This window comes from Schistocerca piceifrons, chromosome 1, assembly GCF_021461385.2.
Source record: "Schistocerca piceifrons isolate TAMUIC-IGC-003096 chromosome 1, iqSchPice1.1, whole genome shotgun sequence".
Lineage (NCBI taxonomy): Eukaryota > Metazoa > Arthropoda > Insecta > Orthoptera > Acrididae > Schistocerca > Schistocerca piceifrons.
In genome coordinates this window covers 852,253,639-852,279,153 of record NC_060138.1, presented here as the reverse complement: position 1 = coordinate 852,279,153, position 25,515 = coordinate 852,253,639, and the positions used below count along the sequence as shown (strand labels likewise).

Genomic DNA, 25,515 nt, shown 5'->3' with positions numbered 1-25,515 from the left:
AAATTCAGCTTAATGAAAGACATAGATTTGTTATCTAAATCGACATATGAAAATTTGTGCCAGATCGGGACTCGAACTCGTGTTTTCCGCTTATAGCGAGAGGTCGCCCTACCATTAAGACTATCCAAGCAAGTTTACAGGACCAACCCACACTTCCATAAGTCACACACCCTACCATTTCTTCTCAGAACAGCTGAACGGAATGGACAGTGTCTTAAAAGGAGGATATAAGATGAACATCAACAAAAGCAAAACGAGGATAATGAACTGCAGTCGAGTTAAATCGGGTGATGCTGCGGGAATCAGATTAGGAAATGAGACACTTAAAGTAGTAAATGAGTTTTGCTATTTGGGGAGCAAAATAACTGATGATGGTCGGAGTAGAGAGGATATAAAATGTAGACTGGCAATGGCAAGGAAATCGTTTTTGAAGAAGAGAAATTTGTTAACATCGAGTATAGATTTAAGTGTCAGGAAGTCGTTTCTGAAAGTATTTGTATGGAGTGTAACCATGTATGGAAGTGAAACGTGGACGATAAATAGTTTAGACAGGAAGAGAATAGAAGCTTTCGAAATGTGGTGCTACAGAAGAATGCTGAAGATTAGATGGGTAGATCACATAACTAATGAGGAGGTATTGAATAGAATTGGAGAGAAGCGAAATTTGTGGCGCATCTTGCTTAGAAGAAGGGATCGGTTGGTAGGGCATATTCTGAGGCACCAAGGAATCACCAATTTAATATTGGAGGGCAGCGTGGAGGGTAAAAACCGTAGAGGGAGACCAAGAGATGAACACACTAAACAGACTCAGAAGAATGTAGGTTGCAGTAAGTACCGGGAGATGAAGAAGCTTGCACAGGATAGAGTAGCATGGAGACCTGCATCAAACCAGTCTCTGGACTGAAGACCACAACAACAACAACACTTGCACTCTCGTGATTCTCGTGCTGTTTTGGAATTTAGACAAAGAGAAATTATACTCAATCATTGTCTTTTCATTTTTATTTATTTATTTGTTTTTTGACACAGGCCGATCTTCACCTTATATATATTTTTATATTTGATGACGAACTACCTGCCTGACATTACAGGTATAAATTTCAATACTTGAAATCTGCAAGGGAAACAAGAGAGGTAATAATCTATGAGGAGAAACAGATAGGTGTGTGACATACTTAAGTGTGGGTCAATCCGGGAAACTTGCTTGGATAACCTTAGTGGTAAAGCGACTGCTCGCGATAGGCGGGGTAACACGGTTCGTGTCCAGGTTCGAGACAAACTTTTATATTTTGGTTCACGTAGTACGTAGTACATCTATATCTGTTAGAGCTAAGCTGAATATCAAGTGTAAAAGTGAAGTGTGATGTTTAGCTGATTCGCTCAAACTTTTTTTTTTTGTTTTGCTCACCTTCACGTTCTGTAATCTGTAATAGGTTCTGAGACATTCTTACTAATACTCGATGTTATGTAAATGTCAGTGCCTTCTCTCTCACGAGTGAGTTTGTTCGATTGGTTTTATCTACGAGAGGGCTTGTACGACATGTAATACGATATTCTGTAGTTTCTTGTTTAGTCTTGTATTTCACATGTTCTAAAGAGTATGCTACTGAATAGAAACAATGATCAAGTCAGAATGACATTAGTATGTTACTAAAAAGTGAGAAGATTATTGTAAATTTGTACAGGAACTCTTGTAAGCTGTTATCCTTACCGAATGGACAAGGGACTTTCCTTATTATTTTATACTGAAGTTTTTATGTATGTACACTACAGACAAAACAACATGACTAGTATATGTGCGTTTTAATAGAGCCAACATAGGAATTTTACACCCGTCCCTTTCGTAAACAAATTGTGTCGTTTGCGAGCCAGGTACATCTAACAACTGCTGCTGCAGCACGTTGCGACACACTTTATGCGTAACGAGTAGTTTCTGAGCCCTCCGTAGCACGTTGGAGATCAAGTCTGCGCGTTGCAATTAAATGCCATGGTTCGTGTGGCGACAGCTTAAGGTACCTAAATCATTTCTTCTACAGGGGTAATTCGACTTCGTCTGCATGATCGTAAGGGAATGGACCCGAGATGATGACAGATTAAAGACAGAAGGGACTGGCATAACTGTACAGAAATATCAGTCAACCACACGCTATTTAAATCATGTATAATTTGGTAATAAAAAAGAAAAAATCAATTACATCAATAATTAAATTCAAAAGGCACTAAATCGATGGCAAAAGTGCCTGGAAGCAAGACAGTGCTTACTAGACTGGAAGAATTTGCTCGGTCAGTGGAGAAAAACTGCACATAAATTATTAAAGAAAACTTACAAATGCAAGAAATAAAACACATAGTTGAGGGCGAGCAAGAGAGATACTGTCTAATGACGGCACTCAGCAATAGAACGAAACAGTTTATATTAGCAGCTGCGTGGATGTATCGGTGATTCGACTGCAGTTGCCATTACGAGTGGCCATCGTAGTTTCAGATAGTCAATTTGTCGCAACTAGCGGGCAACAAGGTCATGGATTGATTCTCCGACTAACCGGTATTATCAAATCGACTTCTTGGTAACTACAGGACCCAGTTAACTATCTTCAAATGGTACCTAAGAGGTAGGACCTAACAGTTTGGTCTGACTACCAGCCACGGAAATGCGTCTTGACTACAGCATAACTCGGGTATGAATGAGGCACAGCTTTTGCTGTTGGACTATTTAACACCACGGGGTTCGAAGAAAACGGTGGACTGCAAGGAAGCATCTGCTTTTCATGGTCAACCTAACAGTGTTCATTCGAACAATTTTAGACAGGCCACAAAGTTAGGTTGGCTAGCACTGCCTGCTTCTGACGGTCAGAATGGCATCTCTGACGCCAACGGTGTACCCATGCTCGAATGAGCGCTCAAACTAAGTACTAAGGACACCCTTGCAACGGAAAACATTATCTTGGCTAAATCTGCCAACTTTTGAATGTTAATAACCACAACCTGCAAAATTCGCGGACATTAATCTTACACTGTGACATAATCACTGCCTACTTACTGTCCCCAGTCTGTCCTCACAACACACACGAAATCAGAAACAAAGTACAGTGAACACTCTACACTCTAAGAAAAAAAGAAAAGAAAACGCCGGCCGGGGTGGCCGAGCGGCTCTAGGAGCTACATTCTGGAACCGCGCGACAACTACGGTCACAGGTTCGAATCCTGCCTCGGGCATGGATGTGTTTGATGTCCTTAGGTTATTTGGGTTTAAGTAGTTCTAAGTTCTAGGTGACTGATGACCATAGATGTTAAGTCCCATAGTGCTCAGAGCCATTTGAACCATTTGAACCAATAACGCGTTGGTCCACCTCTAGCCCTTACGCAAGCAGTTATTCGGCTTGGCATAGATTGATAGAGTTGTTAGATGCCCTCCTGAGGGATACCGGGCCAGATTCCGTCCAATTGGTAATCGGGATTCAGTTCGAAGCGCCACTCATTCAGTGTGATAATCATCCCTAAATCCTCTTATCGTGACGCCCACAGCCTAGTCTGCCACTCTGTACGCTGTGGCGCGTTAAAAGTGGGAGTGACGGCGTTTTAAATTTGGAGGTAGGGAAGGGAGACTAACAAATAATGAGCGCGACCTTTCCCACACTCTCTCCACAAAAAAAGCGAACCTCGAATCCAGGCCTGGGTACTTCTGGATAAAATACAGCTGTTCGACTACGACGACTGATATGGTTAAATATTGGAGTGAATCGATGTAGAGCCACACTGTCTGATCAGAAGTATCTGGATACCCCTCTGTAATGCGGACTTGACCGCTAGACGTCAGGAGAGAGCAACCCGCCAGTGTAAAAGGAGGCGGGGAGGAGTGCTGTGCCGGCCGTTGTGACCGAGCGGTTCTTGGCGCTTCATCCTGGAACCGCGCAACCGCTATGGTCGCAGGATCGAATCCTGCCTAGGGCATGGATGTCTGTGATGTCGCTAGGTTAGTTAGGTTTAAGTAGTTATAAATTCTAGGGGACTGATGACGTCAGATGTTAAGTCTCATAGTGCTCAGAGCCATTTGAACCATTTTTGAGGAGTGCTGTGTTGCCGGTAGAGACGCAGTAACAGCACAACGCGTCAGCCAGGAAAGTTCATTGACTTCGAACGTTGAGTAATCATTGAATGTCTCCTGAGTAAGAAATTCATGAGGAACATTTCAATAGTTCCAAAGCGGCCCAATTCGACTGTTGGTGACGCCATTGTGAAGTGGAAACGATAAGGAACAACCGTAGTTAAATCAAGATCAGGCAAACCTCTTGTACTGACAGGGATCGTTGAATATTGCGAAGAGTGACTGAAAGGAAAACGACGTGAAATCAACGGATCGAATCAGTCGTGAGTTAGAAAATGCTATGGACCGCCCAACTAGCACAGTAACTGTACGTAAAGAGTTCAAAAGAATGGGGTAGAACGGTCGAGCAGCTCCTCAGAAGAAACATATTTCTGTAGACACTGCCAAGCAATGCTTGAGATGGTGTAAAGAACGACGCCACTGCACAGCGAATGACTGGAAACGAGTGACTGGGAGTGATGAGTGGAAATTCGCTTAAAGGATTTGGGTTGGCGACTGGCGCCAAGAGTGATGTACAGAGGAGGTAGTGTTGTGGTATAATAGAGTTTTCTGTTGTCACTGGCTCTGTTATTGTGCTTAAGAGCACAATGAATGCGGAAGGATATGAAAAAGTTTCACAGCATTATGTACTGCGTACAGTAGAGGAACAGTTCGAAGAGGTCGATTGTTTGTATCGGGCATGAATTGCACCTTGTCATAAGGTAGCACCTGTGAAGCAAAGAAGTGTTGGAAGAAAACATTCCTGAAATGGGCTGTCGTGCCCCGAATGCCGAACTGAACCCAATCGAATATCTTTGGGACGGATTAGAAAGTCGACTTCACTCGAGATACCAGCATCCAACCTTCTCTGGTTCTGGCTCTTGGGGGATAATAGGCAGCCATTCCTAAATAGACATTCAGATGCGTCGTAGACAATGTCTCCTGCAGGGTTCAAGCCGTCACAAAAGCGAAGGTGGACAAACCCGTATTTATGTGTACTAATAGGTGTCCAAATACCGGGTGATCAAAGAGTCAGTATAAATTTGAAAACGTAATAAACCACGGAATAATGTAGATAGAGAGGTAAAAATTGACACAAATGCTTGGAATGACATGGGGTTTTATCAGAACAAAAAAAAAAAAGAAAAGTTCGCAAAATGTCCGTCATATGGCACTGGGCAGCAAAACTGCTACCGTGACGGGTGAGAGGTGCGCCGATATGTTACACAATCGCATCATCACCAGCCAGGCTGATAAACACCTGCTGGAACGTACGATGTTTATGCAGGATGGCGCTCCACCCCATATTGCTAGACGCGTGAAATATCTCCTGCGCGCGTCGTTTGGTGATGATCGTGTGCTCAGCCGCCACTTTCGTCATGCTTGGCGTCCCTGGTCCCCAGACCTCAGTCCGTGCGACTATTGGCTTTGGGGTTACCTGAAGTCGCAAGTGTATCGTGATCGACCGGCATCTCTAGGGATGCTGAAAGACAACATCCGACGCCAATGTCTCACCATAACTCCGGACATGCTTTACAGTGCTGTTCACAACATTATTCCTCGACTACAGGTATTGTTGAGGAATGATGGTGGACATATTGAGAATTTCCTGTAAAGAACATCATCTTTGGTTTGTCTTACTTTGTAATGCTAATTGTTGCTATTCTGATCAGATGAAGCGCCATCTGTCGGACATTTTTTGAACTTTTGTATTTTTTTGGTTCTAATAAAACCCCATGTCATTCCAAGCATGTGTGTCAATTTGTACATCTCTATCTACATTATTCTGTGATTTATTCAGTTTTCAAATTTATACTGACTTTTTGATCACCCGGTACTTTTGATCAGATACGAGTACGTGGAAAATAGGCTTCAACGAGTACGCGTTGTTACCTTGATCTCGGCGATGTCGTCCATGATGTCGAGCTGTAAGTTGAACTGCGAGCCGGTGCCTGTGCCGGTGGCCGGGGGCCGTGGCGGGATGCTGGAGGCGGAGTCCCTGCGGCCGGGCAGAACCCGCGGGGGCGGCCCTCCGGCGCCGGGGAAGGCGGCGATGCTCTCGCGGCGGCCGCGCCCGAACAGGATGGAGGGGGGCGGCGCGCGCGAGATGGTCACCACCGAGTGGCGGCGGCCGCCGGGCGCGGGGGCGGCCGTCTGTGACAGCGTCGCCAGGAAGGCCGCCTCCCGCGCCGCCGCCGCCCCCGTGCTCTCCACGCCGTGCTCCGACAGTCGCCGCACCTGCCGGCAACCGCGGCACTCGCTCACCACACCGCTGCAGTCAGTTCGCGGCGAAGGGAGTGGGACAACTGTGAAGCTCCTGGGGTATATGCACTCTTCCCTAACATCAAGTGGCGATTGAGGATGAAACACGTCAGTCACAGCCGGGGCACAGTTCGTTTCCTAACCAGCCCAGGCCACACCTCAATCATTTGCTACTTGTAAACCACAGAAGGTTGGTTGTTTTCAGGTGACGTCTTCGGGTGCACCGCCGGTCCAGTGAGGCGTTTAACCTACAGGGCGTAGTTCTGTCCGTAAGTGGTTCTGTCATGTTTTGGCGATGTTTCCAGTAAAATGACTTGGCTCTACTCAGGACTTGGTGACAACGTGTTCCCGTTCCTTCTATATCTTCAAGATGCATGTGCTGTGGACACTCTCGGCTTCTGAGACATAAACTGCAGCGTTTACATGCCTGCGTCGTTTGTCGAACACTTAGGAAATCTATCGAAACTCTAATGTCCCGCTAAATCACCCGATCTCAGTCTCATACACACATCTGAGACTGTTTGGAACAGAAGATCAAACGAATCGATCTACGGGATCTAACCATCAACGAGTGCCTGCAGGTGATACTGCATGCTTCGAGAAACTTTTAGAATCTCCGAGTTGAGACCATTGTCAAGGCTAGAGACGGTGTCACACGGTATTATCGAGATGTCCCTAAAGACGAGCATTTTTTTTATCCTGTGTGTTTGCTGTTGCTGTTGTTATGCTCTTCAGTCCGAGGGCTGGCTTCATGCGCTCTCCACGCTACTCTATCCTTTGCAACGCTCTTTTTCTCCGAATAACTACTCCAACCTACACACTTCCTAATCTGCTTACTCTTTTCGTCTCCCTCTACTATTTTAACCCCCAACCTTCCCTCCAGTATAAACCAGCCGGTGTGGCCGAGCGGTTCTAGGCACTTCAGTCTGGAACCGCCTTGACCGCTACCGTCGCAGGTTCGAATCCTGCCTCGGGCATGGATGTGTGTGATGTCCTTAGGTTACTTAGATTTAAGTAGTTCTAAGTTCTAGGGGACTAATGAGCTCAGGTGTTAAGTCCCATAGTGCTCAGAGCCATTTGAACCTCCAGTACTGAATTGGTGATCCCTTCAGTCTCAGAATGTGTCTTATCAACCGATCCCTTCTTTTAGTCACCAAACGAGGTGGAGCAGTGGTTAGCACACCGAACTCGTATTCGGGAGGACGACGGTTCAAACCCGTCTCCGGCCATCTTGATTTAGGTTTTCCGTGATTTCCCTAAATCGTTTCACGCAAACGCCGGGATGGTTCCTTTGAAAGGGCACTGCCGATTTCCTTCCCAATCCTTCCCTAATCCGAGCTTTTGCTCCGTCTCTAATGACCTCGTTGTCGACGGGACGTTAAACACTACTCTCCTCCTCCTTCTTTTAGTCAAGTTGTGTCACAAATTTCATCCCTCCACAATTCCATTAAGCAACTCCTGATTATTTACGTGATCTACCCATCTAATCTTCAGCATTCATCTGTAGCGCCACATTTCCAAAGCTTCTACTCTCTTCTTGTCTAAACTGTTTCTCGTCCATGTCCCACTTCCGTTCATGGCTACACCCCAGACAAATACTTCCAGAAAAAACTTTCTCACTCTTAAGTCTGTATCCGATTTTAAAAATTTCTCTTCTTCAGAAATTCTGTTTGGCCATTTCCAGTTAAGACTTTATATCCTGTCTATTTCGGCCACAGTCAGTTATTCATCCCAAATAGAAAAATTCATCTACTACTTCAAGTGTCTCGTTTTCTAATCTATTTCCTTCAGCATCGATTGATTTAATTCGACTACAGTCCATTATCCTCGTTTTGCTTTTGTTGATCTTCAACTTATATTTTTCTTTCAAGACACTGTCCATTCCTTTCAGCTGATCTTTTAAGTCCTTTGCTGTTTCTGACAATTACAGTGACATTGGTAAACCCCAAAGTTTTTATTTTTTCTCCCTGAACTTTAATTCCTACTCCAAATCTTTCTTTGCCTTCCTTTACCGCTTGCTCAACTTACGGACTGAATAACATCAGGGATAGGTCACAACTCTGTCTCACTTTCTTCTCACCCACTGCTTCTCTTTCATACCCCTTGCCACTTATAATCATAAACGTAGGTTTGTCTATCTTCTAAGACAAATCGTAGGGTCAGTAAATCGTAGGGTCAGTACTGCCTCGCGTGTTTCTTCATTTCTCCGGAATCCAAACGGATTGTCCCCGAGGTCTGCTTCTTCAAAATGTTCAAAATGCGTGTGAAATCTTATGGGACTTAACTTCTAAGGTCATCAGTCCCTAAGCTTACACACTACTTAACCTAAATTATCCTAAAGACAAACACACACACCCATGCCCGAGGGAGGACTCGAACCTCCTCCGGGACCAGCCGCGCAGTCCATGACCCCAGCGCGTGAGACCGCTCGGCTAATCCCGCTCAGCGGTCTGCTTCTGCAAGTTTTCCATTCTTCTGTAAATAATTCATGTTAGTATTTTGCACCAATGAATTATCAAACTAACTATTCGTAATATTCACACCTGTTCGCAACTGCTTTTCTTTGGAATTGGAATTATTGCATTTTTCTTCAAGTCTGATGGTATTTCGCCTGTTTCCTACATCTTGCACAGCATGTGGAATAGTTTTTTCCTGCATGGCTATCCTAAGGCTATCAGTAGTTTTGTGTTTACTATCTTACGAAAAACTAGTGGGGTACCACTCGCATCGCCGCAGTACTTGGCGGTAGAAAACCCGTAAATACGTTTCTTCTGAAGAGGGCACGCGGGACAAAGATGCCCTCTCTGGGAACTTACAAGGAAAGAGGGATCCGAGAGTTTCTAAAAAAGGAAGTGAATGGGCAGTTCATTGAGGGAGGACTCTGGATTCATCAGATTACATCGCCTATGCAGCTCAGATACCAGCAACTTCTGCTACCACCTACGATCAACAGCCTCTGGGCACTGCAAGTCGCTGCATGATGACCGTAGCTGGACACTAAAGTTCCCTTCTTGCTTACAGGTATTTCTCGTAAACAGTATTTAAAATCGCAACCTCACCGAATTTCCAATATTTACATCGTTGGTATGACGCTGCTCCTGATTTAAGTGGCCTTTTTAGGTGTATCAGTAGCGTACATTTATCACCCTGACCACTGTCTACATGATGGTCAGGTTCTGCAGAAAGTGTCATCACATCTGTTTCTATGCTGTTCATTTTTGGAACACAACCTGCGACCATCTTAGAGACAGAAGTGATGACGCTTTTGCAGGACCTGACCATCATTTTGCAGGACAATGGTCAAGGACGTACAGTGCAAGCTGTTAGTGATTTGTTTGACTGATGGGGCTGCTAAATCCTATACCACCTACTGCACTCCCCTGACTTAAGCCCTCGTGAGTTCAACTCTATTTCTAAACTGAAGGAAACACTTCACGGAATTCGCTTCAGAATTGCTGCAAATTCGTCGGGTAACAGACCGCTCCGCTCGAACTGTCATCAGAACCGACACTGCTAAGAGTATCCTACGACTTCCACATCGCTGGCAACGCGTTAACACAATGCTGGTGACTACTCTGAAGGTCAGTAAAACTTTGAAACACCTATATATTTTGTACGAGCTATAAATAAATAGCTGCCACTATTAAACTTCCAACCCTCGTATATACAAAGTGATTCGATGATGATGTTACAATCTTTCAAGGATGATGGAGAAGGATGAATGTATAAATTTGAGATAAGGGTCCCTGGTTCGGAAACGAACGAGTCTATAGTTATAAGTGAAAACCGATCTGATACCTCTGGCAGTGGAATACATATGTACTGTGTACTGGTACCGTTGCTGCTAAGCTTGTCGTACAGGCAGCATTCATAGGTGGTAATATTTTTTTTTTTTTTTTTTTTTTAGTCATCAGTCTACTGACTGGTTTGATGCGGCCCGCCACGAATTCCTTTCCTGTGCTAACCTCTTCATCTCAGAGTAGCACTTGCAACCTACGTCCTCAATTATTTGCTTGACGTATTCCAATCTCTGTCTTCCTCTACAGTTTTTGCCCTCTACAGCTCCCTCTAGTACCATGGAAGTCATTCCCTCATGTCTTAGCAGATGTACTATCATCCTGTCCCTTCTCCTTATCATTTTCTTCCTCAAATTAAGGCCGGTATTTGATATCAGTAGACTTCTCTTGGCCAGAAATGCCTTTTTTGCCATTGCGAGTCTGCTTTTGATGTCCTCCTTGCTCCGTCCGTCATTGGTTATTTTACTGCCTAGGTAGCAGAATTCCTTAACTTCATTGACTTCGTGACCATCAATCCTGATGTTAAGTTTCTCGCTGTTCTCATTCCTACTACTTCTCATTACCTTCGTCTTTCTCCGATTTACTCTCAAACCATACTGTGTACTCATTGGACTGTTCATTCCGTTCAGCAGATCATTTAATTCTTCTTCACTTTCACTCAGGATAGCAATGTCATCAGCGAATCGTATCATTGATATCCTTTCACCTTGTGTTTTAATTCCACTCCTGAACCTTTCTTTTATTTCCATCATCGCTTCCTCGATGTACAGATTGAAGAGTAGGGGCGAAAGGCTACAGCCTTGTCTTACACCCTTCTTAATACGAACACTTCGTTCTTGATCGTCCACTCTTATTATTCCCTCTTGGTTGTTGCACATATTGTATATGACCCGTCTCTCCCTATAGCTTACCCCTACTTTTTTCAGAATCTCGAACAGCTTGCACCATTTTATATTGTCGAACGCTTTTTCCAGGTCGACAAATCCTATGAAAGTGTCTTGATTTTTCTTTAGCCTTGCCTCCATTATTAGCCGTAACGTCAGAAATGCCTCTCTCGTCCCTTTACGTTTCCTAAAGCCAAACTGATCGTCACCTAGGGCATTCTCAATTTTCTTTTCCATTCTTCTGTATGTTATTCTTGTAAGCAGCTTCGATGCATGAGCTGTTAAGCTGATTGTGCGATAATTTTGCACTTGTCAGCTCTTGCCGTCTTCGGAATTGTGTGGATGATGCTTTTCCGAAAGTCAGATGGTATAACGCCAGACTCATATATTCTACACACCAACGTGAATAGTCGTTTTTTTGCCACTTCCCCCAATGATTTTAGAAATTCTGATGGAATGTTATCTATCCCTTCTGCCTTATTTGACCGTAAGTCCTCCAAAGCTCTTTTAAATTCCGATTCTAATACTGGATCCCCTATCTCTTCTAAATCGACTCCTGTTTCTTCTTCTATCACATCAGACAAATCTTCACCGTCATAGAGGCTTTCAATGTATTCTTTCCACCTATCTGCTCTCTCCTCTGCATTTAACAGTGGAATTCCCGTTGCACTCTTAATGTTACCACCGTTGCTTTTAATGTCACCAAAGGTTGTTTTGACTTTCCTGTATGCTGAGTCTGTCCTTCCGACAATCATATCTTTTTCGATGTCTTCACATTTTTCCTGCAGCCATTTCGTCTTAGCTTCCCTGCACTTCCTATTTATTTCATTCCTCAGCGACTTGTATTTCTGTATTCCTGATTTTCCCGGAACATGTTTGTATTTCCTCCTTTCATCAATCAACTGAAGTATTTCTTCTGTTACCCATGGTTTCTTCGCAGTTACCTTCTTTGTACCTATGTTTTCCTTCTCAACTTCTGTGATGGCCCTTTTTAGAGATGTCCATTCCTCTTCAACTGTACTGCCTACTGCGCTATTCCTTATTGCTATATCTATAGCGTTAGAGAACTTCAAACGTATCTCGTCATTCCTTAGTACTTCCGTATCCCACTTCTTTGCGTACTGATTCTTCCTGACTAATGTCTTGAACTTGAGCCTACTCTTCATCACTACTATATTGTGATCTGAGTCTATATCTGCTCCTGGGTACGCCTTACAATCCAGTATCTGATTTCGGAATCTCTGTCTGACCATGATGTAATCTAATTGAAATCTTCCCGTATCTCCCGGTCTTTTCCAAGTATACCTCCTCCTCTTGTGATTCTTGAACAGGGTATTCGCTATTACTAGCTGAAACTTGTTACAGAACTCAATTAGTCTTTCTCCTCTTTCATTCCTTGTCCCAAGCCTATATTCTCCTGTAACTTTTTCCTCTACTCCTTCCCCTACAACTGCATTCCAGTCGCCCATGACTATTAGATTTTCGTCCCCCTTTACATACTGCATTACCCTTTCAATATCCTCATACACTTCCTCTATCTGTTCATCTTCAGCTTGCGACGTCGGCATGTATACCTGAACTATCGTTGTCGGTGTTGGTCTGCTGTCGATTCTGATTAGAACAACCCGGTCACTGAACTGTTCACAGTAACACACCCTCTGCCCTACCTTCCTATTCATCTGACCAGAAATCCTTGTCTTCCTTCCAATTCACTTCACTGACCCCTACTATATCTAGATTGAGCCTTTGAATTACCATTTTCAGATTTTCTAGTTTCCCTACCACGTTTAAGCTTCTGACATTCCACGCCCCGACTCGTAGAACGTTATCCTTTCGTTGATTATTCAATATTTTTCTCATGGTAACCTCCCCCTTGGCAGTCCCCTCCCGGAGATCCGAATGGGGGACTATTCCGGAATCTTTTGCCAATGGAGAGATCATCATGACACTTCTTCAATTACAGGCCACATGTCCTGTGGATACACGTTACGTGTCTTTAATGCAGTGGTTTCCATTGCCTTCTGCATCCTCATGTCGTTGATCATTGCTGATTCTTCCGCCTTTGGGGGCAATTTCCCACACCTAGGACAAGAGAGTGCCCTGAACCTCTATCCGCTCCTCCGCCCTCTTTGACAAGGCCGTTGGCAGAATGAGGCTGACTTCTTATGCCGGAAGTCTTCGGCCGCCAATGCTGATTATTTATCAAAATTTAGGCAGTGGCGGGGATCGAACCCGGGACCGAAGACGTTTTGGTTATGAATCAAAGACGCCACCCCTTTTTTTTTTTTTTTTATTTTTAATCTCATTTTGTTCGTTTTCGTTCGTTGAATCTGCTCGGGGCGGACGTCCTAAGACATCCGTCTAAGTTCGTTGTTGATCGATTAGCTCAGTTTTTTTTTTTTTATTACAGAGGGCTGCTAACCCTCTGACCGAACACGCTGAGCTACCATGCCGGCGGCCTAGACCACGGGTACACACAGGTGGTAGTATGGACCAAAAAAAGAAAAAATCTCAAGTAAACATGGGCTCAAAAATACATACATTAAGAGCTATGAGCACTTGTTGAGTCGAAGAGATTCGTTTCACACTACCGCAGATGAACAAGTGCTCACACCTTCTCAGGCAGCGGGCCGAAGTGGCCGCGCGGTTCTAGGCGCTACAGTCTGGAACCGAGCGACCGCTAAGATCGCAGATTCGAATCCTGCCTCGGGCATGGATGTGTGTGATGTCCTTAGGTTAGTTAGGTTTAAGTAGTTCTAAGTTCTAGGCGACTGATGACCTCAGAAGTTAAGTCGCATAGTGCTCAGAGCCATTTGAACCATTTGAACCTTCTCAGACATGCATTTTAGAGCCCATGTTTACTTGACTTTTTTCCGTCTTTTGGTCTGTACTATCACGTGGAAAAGTTACATACCCTAAAATCTCAGCAACAGCAGTGCCGGTACGTGCGTTCCACTGTCAAAGGTGTCAGAACGTTTTTCGCTTATAACTTTCGACTCGTTCGTTTCCGAACCACGGGCCATTACCTCAAATTGATATATTTATCATTCTCCATTGTCCTTGAACGTTTCTAAAATCGTCCCTGAATCATCCTCTATATGCATACATTTACAGGCGCCATCGCCTATAACTTTGACGCTGTGTAATGTCGTTAAATGACGTTTTCGGACATGGGTTCCTATTCGAAATATCATGTACTCACTCCCCTCTACAAGTCATAGAATTTTGTAACGGCGGTTTCCGAACACCCTGTATATTGTAATTTTAGGTGCTTTGGTCCGTTAGGAAGATTAATATCTGTGAAAAGCGTTACGGAGAGAGAGAGAGAGAGAGAGAGAGAGAGAGACAATTCAGGGGCGATTGTGAACTGTGTTGGTGGTAAGCAACAGCAAAGCTGAGTACTACGACTGAAACTGACTGTGGTCATTTGGGGCAGAGAACTTTAGGACCGATCTCCTAAACAGTTTAATTTTGCTAGTGTAAAAAAATAAAGGGACAGACTGCACGTCAGGGCTGTTATTCGGGAAGGCGTCAACTGTTGCTTGTGGAAATCTATGTTCTAAATATTAAATTTATCTGGCCTTATCTCCTTCCGCTTTCGAACCAGTGAAAGTTTATTTATGGTATATTCTGACAGATTAGTGGTCAACGAGACAACGGAGCGTCTGCACCAGAGATCTTGTAGTATTCATGTATTCATGTCAGGTAGGAAGTTGTAAAATGCGCATCTCTGCAATCACACTGTCAATTGTCATCCGACTTTTCATGGTTGCTGGGCATCAATACAAGCTTCTATAAACAAATATTAATAAGTGTGTTACATGAATTTAAGTCAGTTTTAGATTTATTTTTCCACAGTTCTCCCCTAGTAACACATCAAATTACAGTTGTGCTGTTAAGGGCTATTTCAATGTCAGAACTTTGCGTAATTGTTACATAACAAAGTGCGTTGACGTATACGTTATGCTGAAGGTACTAATTGCCTTTACTTGGTTAATTCGTGCTAATATCAAAACCATAATATAACTAACGATATTTTGAAGACAATGGGGATAAAGATTGAACAATTCTTCTCCACTGAAACTGTGAGCTCACGTTATTAAAGATAATATTCGTGAATTAATTCGTAGTAATACTATAACTACAATCTAACTAACGATATTTTGACGACATTGTGGGTAAAGACTGAGTAATTTTGCTTCACTGATACTGCGTCATTTCGAACCGGGTCATCACTTATTCCTTGGTGCTGACATTGACATCGGTCTAATCATGGATCATTTACTTGTTGTTCATTGCACTGCTTAATAATTAAAGTTTCCCGTCAAGGACATTCTGAGTACTAACAGTTATAAGTCGGTAAGAGTAATAAACCAATATGCATCAAATTTAGTAGCATTGTGAAAAACGTTTTCGTTTAACAAAGTTTTACACCTACCCATATGTCCGCATTCATTAGCAAACAGTAAACCAGAGTTATTTATTGCTACATAAACAATACTGGTGTTTATTTTATCTGAATATGTGTCTCACTTGTACGTATTTAATTTGTGTGTGGCTGAAGTGTGCCTCGGAGCCGTATTTCGATCTCAGTCTTTTTTAGAGACAGACGCTTTCTTTTAGAAAATGTCAGATATATATTAGTCTAGGATAGAAACAGTCTGCTTAGGGTTGGATTAAATGGACAGGCACGTGCTGCTTTAATCGTAGCGGTTTACAAGGAGTTGTGTCCACCCCCGGTAGCTGATTGGTCAGCGCGACAGAATGTCAATCCTAAGGGCCCGTGTATGATTCCCGGTTGGGTCGGAGATTTTTCTCCGCCCCGAGATTGGGTGTTGTGTTGACCTGATCATCATCATTTCACCCTCATCGACGTGCAAGTCGCCGAAGTGGCGTCAAATCGAAAAACTTGCACCGGGCGAACGGTGTACCCGACGGGGGGTGGGGCCCTAGTCACATGACATTCAAATTCACTAGAAGTTGTGGTGAATGTTTTGCCACAGAACCATTATGGGTTATGCACAGTAATGAGCTTTTAGATATTACAGACTAGTTGAAAAGGCGGGGCACAGTATCAGCTGCATATTCTACACTGTGGAAATCATTATAGAGGACGTAGCTAAATGATAGTCCCTTGGACTTTTCATAAAACGGTTTTAACCGATCAGTAGTGGTGAACTGGAAACAGTCAAAGCAAAGAAGAGGAATTGGGACCGTATTAGTACATTATTGAGCAAACTGGTTGGAAATACTGTATTCCTTGAATGAAATTCCGTTTCCGCAATTCATCTTTTCTCCAAGCGCATTTTGGGTAATGGCTGACACTGGACACGAGCGAACTCCTTGACAATCGAACCATTCCTCTGGCCTCCACGTCTCCAAGATATGCCAAGAGACGACATCGATCGCTTCCGATGGCAAGCAGCAAGTGCCCTCGGATGTCTGAAGCGGCATCGGCGGTAGGGCCCGGGTGACAACAAGCCGCCCTCCTAGTGCCGGAATTGTTACAGATGGTCCTGCGGCATGCCACGGCCGCACTGAATAAAGGATGTCACAATGAAACCTGCATCGGGTATCGCGTGACGGACCCGAGCGATCGATAGCAGGGCTGGTCTGCGCTGGGCCAGGCCAAACTGGTGTGCGGTTGGGGGAAGCCGCAGGCACAGCACGGCACGGCTGGCTGGCTGCAGCCACAGGTGGCCGCTGCACAGGGCCGTCCCATTCACAGCGAGGCGGCCACGTGGCCACCGCCGTGACGGTGCGTTAATTACACGTGTCACCACGTGAACGCCAAAATAGAACTGATACGTGGCCTTCGCTGTATTCATTTAAGATCTCTGCGATCGACTCTGTATCACGTGGCCGCGGTTTTCCTCGTTGGTCGCTTTGCGGCTATTTAAGCTGTAGGGAGAGGGCTGGTTTTGTTCCGTTGGTTGGCTCTCCAGTTGGTAGTCTGGTTTTCGGCGGTCGCTCTTTGCGCATGCTCTGCCTCTTTGTGTCACGTGGGCAGTGGGGGCGGAGACGTAAGTGAGGTTGGGAGTGTGTACTGCGTCTAGCGAGAGGGCGATGGTTGCAACGGCACACGGTACAGAAACAAAAGGTGGAAATTATTCAGATTCTTAAAGTCCTGCAGTATACAGGGTGGTCCATTAATCGTGACCGGGCCAAATATCTCACGAAATTAGCGTCAAACGAAAAAACTACAAAGAACGAAACTTGTCTAACTTGAAGGGGGAAACCAGATGGCGCTATGGTTGGCCCGCTAGATGGCGCTGCCATAGGTCAACCGGATATCAACTGCGTTTTTTTAAATAGGACCCCCATTTTTTATTACATATTCATGTAGTACGTAAAGAAATATGAATGTTTTAGTTGGAGCACTTTTCCGCTTTGTGATAGATGACGCTGTAATAGTCACAAACATATGGCTCACAATTTTAGACGAACAGTTGGTAACAGGTAGGTTATTTAAATTAAAATACAGAACGTAGGTACGTTTGAACATTTTATTTCGGCGGTTCCAATGTGATACATGTACCATTTCTGAGAACGCATGCTGTTACAGCGTGATTACCTGTTAATACCTCATTAATGCAATAAATGCTCAAAATGATGTCCGTCAACCTCAATGCATTTGGCAATACGTGTAACGACATTCCTTCAACAGCGAGTAGTTCGCCTTTCGTAATGTTCGCACATGCATTGACAATGCGCTGACGCATGTTGTCAGGCGTTGTCGGTGGATCACGATAGCAAATATCCTTCAACTTTCCCCACAGAAAGAAATCCGGGGACATCATATCCGATGGACGTGCGGTCCATGGTATGGTGCTTCGACGACCAATCCACCTGCCATGAAATATGCTGTTCAATACCGCTTCAACCGCACGCGAGCTATGTGTCGGACATCCATCATGTTGGAAGTACATCGCCATTCTGTCATGCAGTGAAACATCTTGTAGTAACATCGGTAGAACATTACGTAGGAAATCAGCAAACATTGCACCATTTAGATTGCCATCAATAAAATGGGGGCCAATTTTCCTTCCTCCCATAATGCCGCACCATACATTAACCCGCCAAGGTCGCTGATGTTCCACTTGTCGCAGCCATCGTGGATTTTCCGTTGTCCAATAGTGCATATTATGCCGGTTTACGTTACCACTGTTGATGAATGACGCTTCGTCGCTAAATAGAACGCGTGCAAAAAATCTGTCATCGTTCCGTAATTTCTCTTGCGCCCAGTGGCAGAACTGTACACGACGTTCAAAGTCGTCGCCATGCAATTCCTGGTGCATAGACATATGGTACGGGTGCAATCGATGTTGATGTAGCATTCTCAACACCGACGTTTTTGAGATTCCCGATTCTCGCGCAATTTGTCTGCTACTGATGTGCGGATTAGCTGCGACAGCAGCTAAAACACCTACTTGGGCATAATCATTTGTTGCAGGTCGTGGTTGACGTTTCACATGTGGCTGAACACTTCCTGTTTCGTTAAATAACGTAACTATCCGACGAACGGTCCGGACACATGGATGATGTCGTCTAGGATACCGAGCAGCATACATAACACACGCCCGTTGGCCATTTTGATCACAGTACCCATACATCAATACGATATCGACCTTTTCCGCAATTGGTAAACGGCCCATTTTAAGACGGGTAATGTATCACGAAGCAAATACCGTCCGCACTGGCGGAATGTTACGTGATACCACGTACTTATAAATTTGTGACTATTACAGCGCCATCTACCACAAAGCGAAAAAAGTGGTCCAACTGAAACATTCATATTTCTTTACGTACTACAAGAATATGTAATAAAAAATGGTGATTCCTATCTTAAAAAAACGCAGTTGATATCCGTTTGACCTATGGCAGCGCTATCTAGCCGGCCAACCATAGCGCCATCTGGTTTCCCCCTTGAAGCTAGACGAGTTTCGTTCTTTGTAGTTTTTTCTTTTGATACTTATTTCGTGAGATATTTGGCCCGCTCACTATCAATGGAAATTCCCGTTACAATCTTCTAGGACATGTAGAGGGTAGTGAGTAGAGAACATTTTGAATAGGAACCCATGTCTGAAATCGTATCGTTTCCGTTCTACGACAGTTTCAGTTCAGATGTGTACCTCGTCAACGTCTGCTTAGGGCAAGAGAAACGTCTCAGAGTTTCCTGTCCTAGTATACAACAGGGCAGACACGATGACGTGTAGTACGTCAAACGATCCCCAGATGTCACTTATTGACCGCTTATCTGAGAGACCGAGTCAATACCTGTGCATCACCGATAGAGGTAACATGGTCCAGTACACACACGTTTCCGGAATACACAGACATGCTCCTTGTGTATGGCGAAGCTGGAGGTACCGGAAGCGCTGCTAGTCGGCTGTATCACGAACGTTTTCCACACCGTCACACTCCATCATACAAACTGTTTGCCCAAGTTACACAACGAGTACAAAAAACGGGTACCTTCACCGTGAGGAGGCAGGACTGTGGTGCGCCACGGCGACGCCGCACTCCAGAATTTGAAGAAGGTGTACTGCGTCGCACTGAAGATAGCCCGTCAACGAGTTCGCGAACAACCGCGCGTGCAATGGCTGTTAGTCACAATACCGTCTTGGACGTCCTGCATGAGCAACAATTACATCCGGACCACTTACAAAGGGTACGCGCTATGGGTCCAGCAGACTTTCCACAACGCGCCACCTTCTGCACATGGTTCCTGCACCGTTACATCGACGCGCCCCTGTTTCCACGCCGAGTTCTCTTCACAGATGAATGTAGGCTCACAAGGAATTGTGTTCTGAATGCTCGAAATAGCCATGTCTAGGCGGACGAAAACCCTCACGCGACGCATGTTCAGGCATTTTGAGACAGGTTTGGAATTAACGTGTGGGCAGGTATTCTGGACGGTCATGTGATTGGACCATACCTGCTTCCATCCAAGCTCACGGGTCCGGCATACTTAGTTTTCCTACGACACGTAATGGATCCGTTCTTGGAAGCTGTGCCACTGAATGTCCGTCAGGAAATGTGGTTTCAGCAAAATGGAGCGCCACCTCACTTTTCACTGGCTGTCTGGAGACATCTCAACAGACGGTATGGTGAAAGATGGATAGGCCGTGGTGGTCCAACCGCGTGGCCGCCACGATCGCCGGATTTAACCCCTATGGACTACTTTTGGGGACGTATGAAGAACCTAATTTATGAGACACCTGTAGAGACAGAGGAAGATCTGCTAGCACGAGTTCTGGCCGCTGCACAAGACACTGAAGAGACACAAGGTGGGATGGAGAGAGTCTACCAGAACATGCTTCGGAGGTACAAAGTGTGTAACAACGTTGGTAGTTGCCACATCGAGACGCTGTTGTAATGCACCGGTACGTTGGGGCTGGTGCCGTAGATGCTGGGTTCTTGTTGTTCATAAGATGTAAGTTGTAATGTAAACGTAACGGAATGAGTCAGTATTCTTTTCAAATGGATTGCAACAATTGTACCTTCCTCACGTGGGTGTGGATGAGATAATCACCTGCATTGAAACTGTCGTAGAACCGAAACGATACGTTTCCGGACATGGGTTCCTATTCAAAATGTTATGTACTCACTACCCTCTACATGTCCTAGAAGTTTGTAACGGGAATTTCCGACCACCCTGTATGTACTCGTATGTTTAAATTGGTGGTGTTTGCCGTTAACGGCTCTCCCAGTGTTTGGACGCCCATGTTATTTGTTTCGTGTTGATCACTGGTGCACAACTTACTGAACAGTCGTTACCTGTGTGAATAAGGTTGCCTGTTTTAGACGCACTTGAGGTACTGCGTGTCTGTGCACTCCGAAATAACCATACATTCGAGTTTCTGGCACTTCTTTCTGCCTTTTGCTATTAAGAGTAGTCCACCTATAGTGTCGCATTCTTTGTAAAATTAAGAGATTTATGACTCTGTTTTTCTTCTTGTATGTAATTATTATTTAGATTTACTAGACAGAGTATGTGTTCTGGTTTCTACACATTCTGCAGCGTTATCATGGTGAAATTTTATGTATCGTGGTTCCTGTGCAAAAGGGGGTGTGAACTGTCGTTGTAGACAGAGATTGCAAGAGATTTAATTTGGCTGCAAAGAGTAATTGTATTCCTGTTTTGAAATTTTTCTAATGTTTTAAGGATTGTGTTACTCTGGATTCTTCCCATTTGCTGTGTGGTCTTATGTTGTTGTTTCAGTGGTATAATCGTCGGTGAGCGTCGTTCTCTGTAGCTGGTCGTTTAACTGGGGGACGACGCCTTGGCGGCGGCCAGTTTGAGTTGTAACCGAAAGCGCGGTCGCTGTTTTTATCAGTAGACTCCAGTTCTTCCGCGAATTTAAGTTGAGTATTTTATTATTTGTTCCTGGTGACGTCTGTCCTTCTCCACCGTTCCTTTCAGCTTACAATCAGGCTCTATCTGCGTTGTAGTTTTTGCTCACCTCTGATGTGCCATTACTTGTCACTAAAATTTTGTAATATCTGAAAGATGCCTTTCATTGTACTGGACTTTTAATGTCTTACTCTGAAAGAGAAATTGTGAGTTGTTTCTGCTGTTATACCTTAAAAGGGGTCCTGCTTCTGTGTAATATTTTCTCAGTAAACTATTTATTGTTTGTATCGTTCTTAAGATATATGTGAAGAGGGTTTTAAAATTATTTATTGTTTGGGGTGGGCTTTGACGATCGTAGATATTTTGTCTGTTTAGTACTGTTTCAGATTCTAGGGCAATTGTGTATATTATTCTGGGGTAACATCAGTTTGCTGTTGTCATTAATTGTTAAATAAAATCTGTTGGAAATTACAAGGCAGAGTTTGTGTTTGATTGGTAATTATTGCCTTGTCTTTATAGACTTGAAGTATCCTTGAGCGTGTGTCCTATGTCTCAAGCAGAACAGTCAGTTAAGGACCTAAGTGTAATAAATCGAGGAGCTGCAGTTAATAAGAATGGAAAATGTTACGCGACTGTGAGCTTGAACCCTTTGCACTCCGTAACGCAGACACAGGGCTTCTCTGTGCACTCTGTTAGCACGCCACAGAAAACTGCGCGAGCCTCTTTGTGGAAAAAATGAGGCCACTGACCAGCAATTAGTGTATACATTACAACAAAAAGTGCGCTTTCATTCAAATACACTGACGGAAAATATGTAATATCAAAAAATAATTAATGTAGAGTAATGAAATTTCGGGAACACATTTATCTAGGTAACATATCTAAGTGATTAATGTAATCGCGAGAAAACCATTGCAAACGAGAAATGCTGATACATTCGTAACCGGTGTAACCGGCAGAATGTTGAATGCAAGCATGGAAACATGCATGCTTTGTGTTGTATAGTTGCTGGATGGAGTTCCATGTCTGTTGCCTTTGGTCGGTCAATATAGGGGCGGTTAATGCTATTTGTGGATAACACTTGAGTTCTCGTCCAATAATGTCCCATATGTGCTCGATTTGAGATCGGGTAGGCCAAGCCAATATGTCGACACTTTGCAGAGTATGTTGGGTTACAACAGCGGTATGTGGGCGAGCGTTAAACTGTTGGAGAACACCCACTGGAATGCGGTTCGTGAGCGGTATCTCAGCAGGTTGAATCAACAGAGTGACGTACAAATTTGCTGTCAGGGTGAGTGGAATAACCGAGAGAGAGCTCCTGTTGTTATACAAAATAGCACCCCAGACCGTAACTCCAGGTGTAGGACAAGCGTGTCTAGCACGTAGGCAGATTGGTTGTAGGCCGTCAGCTGCCCTCTTTCTAACCAACACACGGCCATCACTATCAGAGCAGAGGAAGAACAGGCTTTCATCAGAAAACACAAGAGACCTCCATCCTGCCCTCCAATGAGCTCTCGCTTGACACATGTGAAATCGCAAATGGCGGTGTTTTGGGAGTCAGTGGAATACACGCTACAGGCCGTCTGGCTCGGGGCTGTCCTCGAAGTAACCGATTTGTAACAATTCGATGAGTCACTGTCGTGCTGACTGCTCCTCAGATTGCTGCTGCAGATGCAGTACGATGCGCCAGAGCCATACGCCAAATATGATGGTCTTCCCTCTGGTAGAGCCACGTGGCCTTTCGGAGCCCAATCTTCTTGCGACCGTACATTCTCGTGAGCACCGTCGCCAACAATCATGTGCCGTGGCTGCATCCTTACCACGTCTGCCAGCAGTATCGCAGAAGGAACTCCGAGCTTCTCGTAGCTGTATTACACGACCTTGTTCAATCTCAATGAGGTGCTGATAACGGCATTTTGTCGCCTTAAATGGATTCTTAACTAACATCAACTCACCATGTTCAATCTCAGAGCTAACTAAGGATCAGGACAGTTACAGCGTGTAATTAAAGTAAACCTGATTTGCATCTTCACAGTGGCGCTATCATCGCTTTTTTATGCTGAAAGGGAAGGAGGCAGTGGCAGTGTGAAAGGTACGAAAAAGTAATAAATATTGGATCCTGATGATGATATTTGGTTTGTGGGGCGGTCATCAGCGCCCGTACAAAGTCCCAAATTTTATGCAGTCCAGTTTTTACAGTCCAATCTAGCCACTGTCACGAATGATGATGACGATGATCAAATGATGAGGACAACTCAAACACCCAGTCCGCGGGCGGGGAAAATCCCCAAGCCAGCCGGGAATCGAACCCGGGACACTGTGAGCCAGAGACAGCAACGCTAGCCACTAGACCACGAGCTGCGGACGAATATTGGACAGTGGTTGTGATATAGAAAGAGAGCAGGAGATAGCGATAGTGTAAGAGAGGGACATAGTGGCAGTGGAACCTAGTTGACAGTAACAGAACAGCTCTAGGAAAAGAGTGAAGGAGAGGAATAAAGAGAAGGAGAAAGTGGCTGAGAGCCAATGATAATGAGAGACGTAGTCTATGACAATGACAACGAAGAAGACAGAGACAGTGACAGAGAAAAGAGACGGCAACCATGGGATAGCGCCAGTAGGATACAGCAAGAGAGAGGCAGTTTCAATGAGAGGAGACAGATGTTGTAGGACAGAACGAAGGAGACTGTGGCTGTGAGACAGGAAACAATGGCAGATAGAGAGACACAAAGAAATAATGGTTATGAGTAAGGCTGAATGAGTGAACTAGAAAGGGCAAGTTGGAGTATGCGCATGAGTGACTACAGCGACTAACTAGTGGGCATGAGCGAGTTACAGTTAGGGGAGCTTGTGGGAAAAAGAGATGAGTTTCCTGAATGAAATTTTCACTTTGTCGTGGAGTGTGCGCTGATGTGAAACTTCCTGGCGGTTTAAAACCGCATGCCGGACCGAGACTCGAACTCGGGACCTTTGCCTTTCGCGGGCAAGTGCTCTACCATATGAGCTACCGAAGCATGACTCACGACCCGTCCTCACAGCTGAAATTCCGCCAGTACCTCGTCTCCTACCGTCCAAACTTCACAGAAGCTCTCCTGCAGACTCCTGGAAGAAAGGATACTGCAAGGTTTGCAGGAGAGCTTCTGTGAACTGGCGGAACTGGAGCTGGGAGGATGGGTTGTGAGTTGTGCTTGGGTAGCCCAAATGGTAGAACACTTGGCCCCGAAAGGCAAAGGCCCCGAGTTCGAGTCTCAGTTCGGCACACTGTTTTAATCTGCTAGGCAGTTTCAAGAAATGCGCTGCATGTTGAAAAATGCGCGAATATGTTCGCATGCCGAAGAACTTGGAAAAAATTTTAAAGGTGCTGATGAGGGCAGGATTAGGCAGCCGGTACCTCACTTTTGAATCAAAGTCTTAAACTACTGACCATTAAAATTGCTACACCACGAAGATGACGTGCTGCAGACGCGAAATTTAACCGACAGGAAGAAGATGCTGTGATATGCAAATGATTAGCTTTTCAGAGGATTCACACAAGGCTGACGCCGGTGGCGACACCTACAATGTGCTGACATGAGGGAAGTTTCCATCCGATTTCTCATACACAAACAGCAGTTGATCGGCGTTGCCTGGTGAAACGTTGTTGTGATGCCTCGTGTAAGGAGGAGAAATGCGTACCATCACGTTTCCGACTTTGATAAAGTTCGGGTTGTGGCCTATCGCGATTGCGGTTTATCGTATCGCGACATTGCTGCTCGCGTTGGTCGAGATCCAATGACTGTTAGCAGAATATGGAATCGGTGGGTTCAGGAGGGTAATACGGAACTCCGTGCTGGATCTCAACGGCCTCGTATTACTAGCAGTCGAGATGACAGGCATGTTATCCGCATGGCTGTAACGGATCGTGCAGCCACGTCTCAATCCCTGAGTCAACAGATGGGGGCGTTTGCAAGACAACAACCATCTGCACGTACAGTTCGACGACGTTTGCAGCAGCACGGACTATCAGCACGGAGACCATGGCTACGAGTACCCTTGACGCTGCATCACATACAGGAGCGCCTGCGATGGTGTACTCAACGACGAACCTGGGTGCACGAAAGGCAAAACGTCATTTTTTCGGATGAATCCAGG

The 25,515-nt window shown here is 44.8% G+C and overlaps 1 protein-coding gene across 1 annotated transcript in view; it reads right to left on the bottom strand.

Annotated features, from left to right (window-relative positions):
• Positions 1-25,515, bottom strand: part of LOC124775951 — an 82,551-nt gene that overhangs the window by 34,768 nt on the left and 22,268 nt on the right. Inside the window, exon 2 of the mRNA XM_047250797.1 lies at positions 5,978-6,322. Coding sequence (XP_047106753.1) covers positions 5,978-6,322 — 345 coding nt within the window. The remainder of the gene's footprint in view (positions 1-5,977; positions 6,323-25,515) is intronic.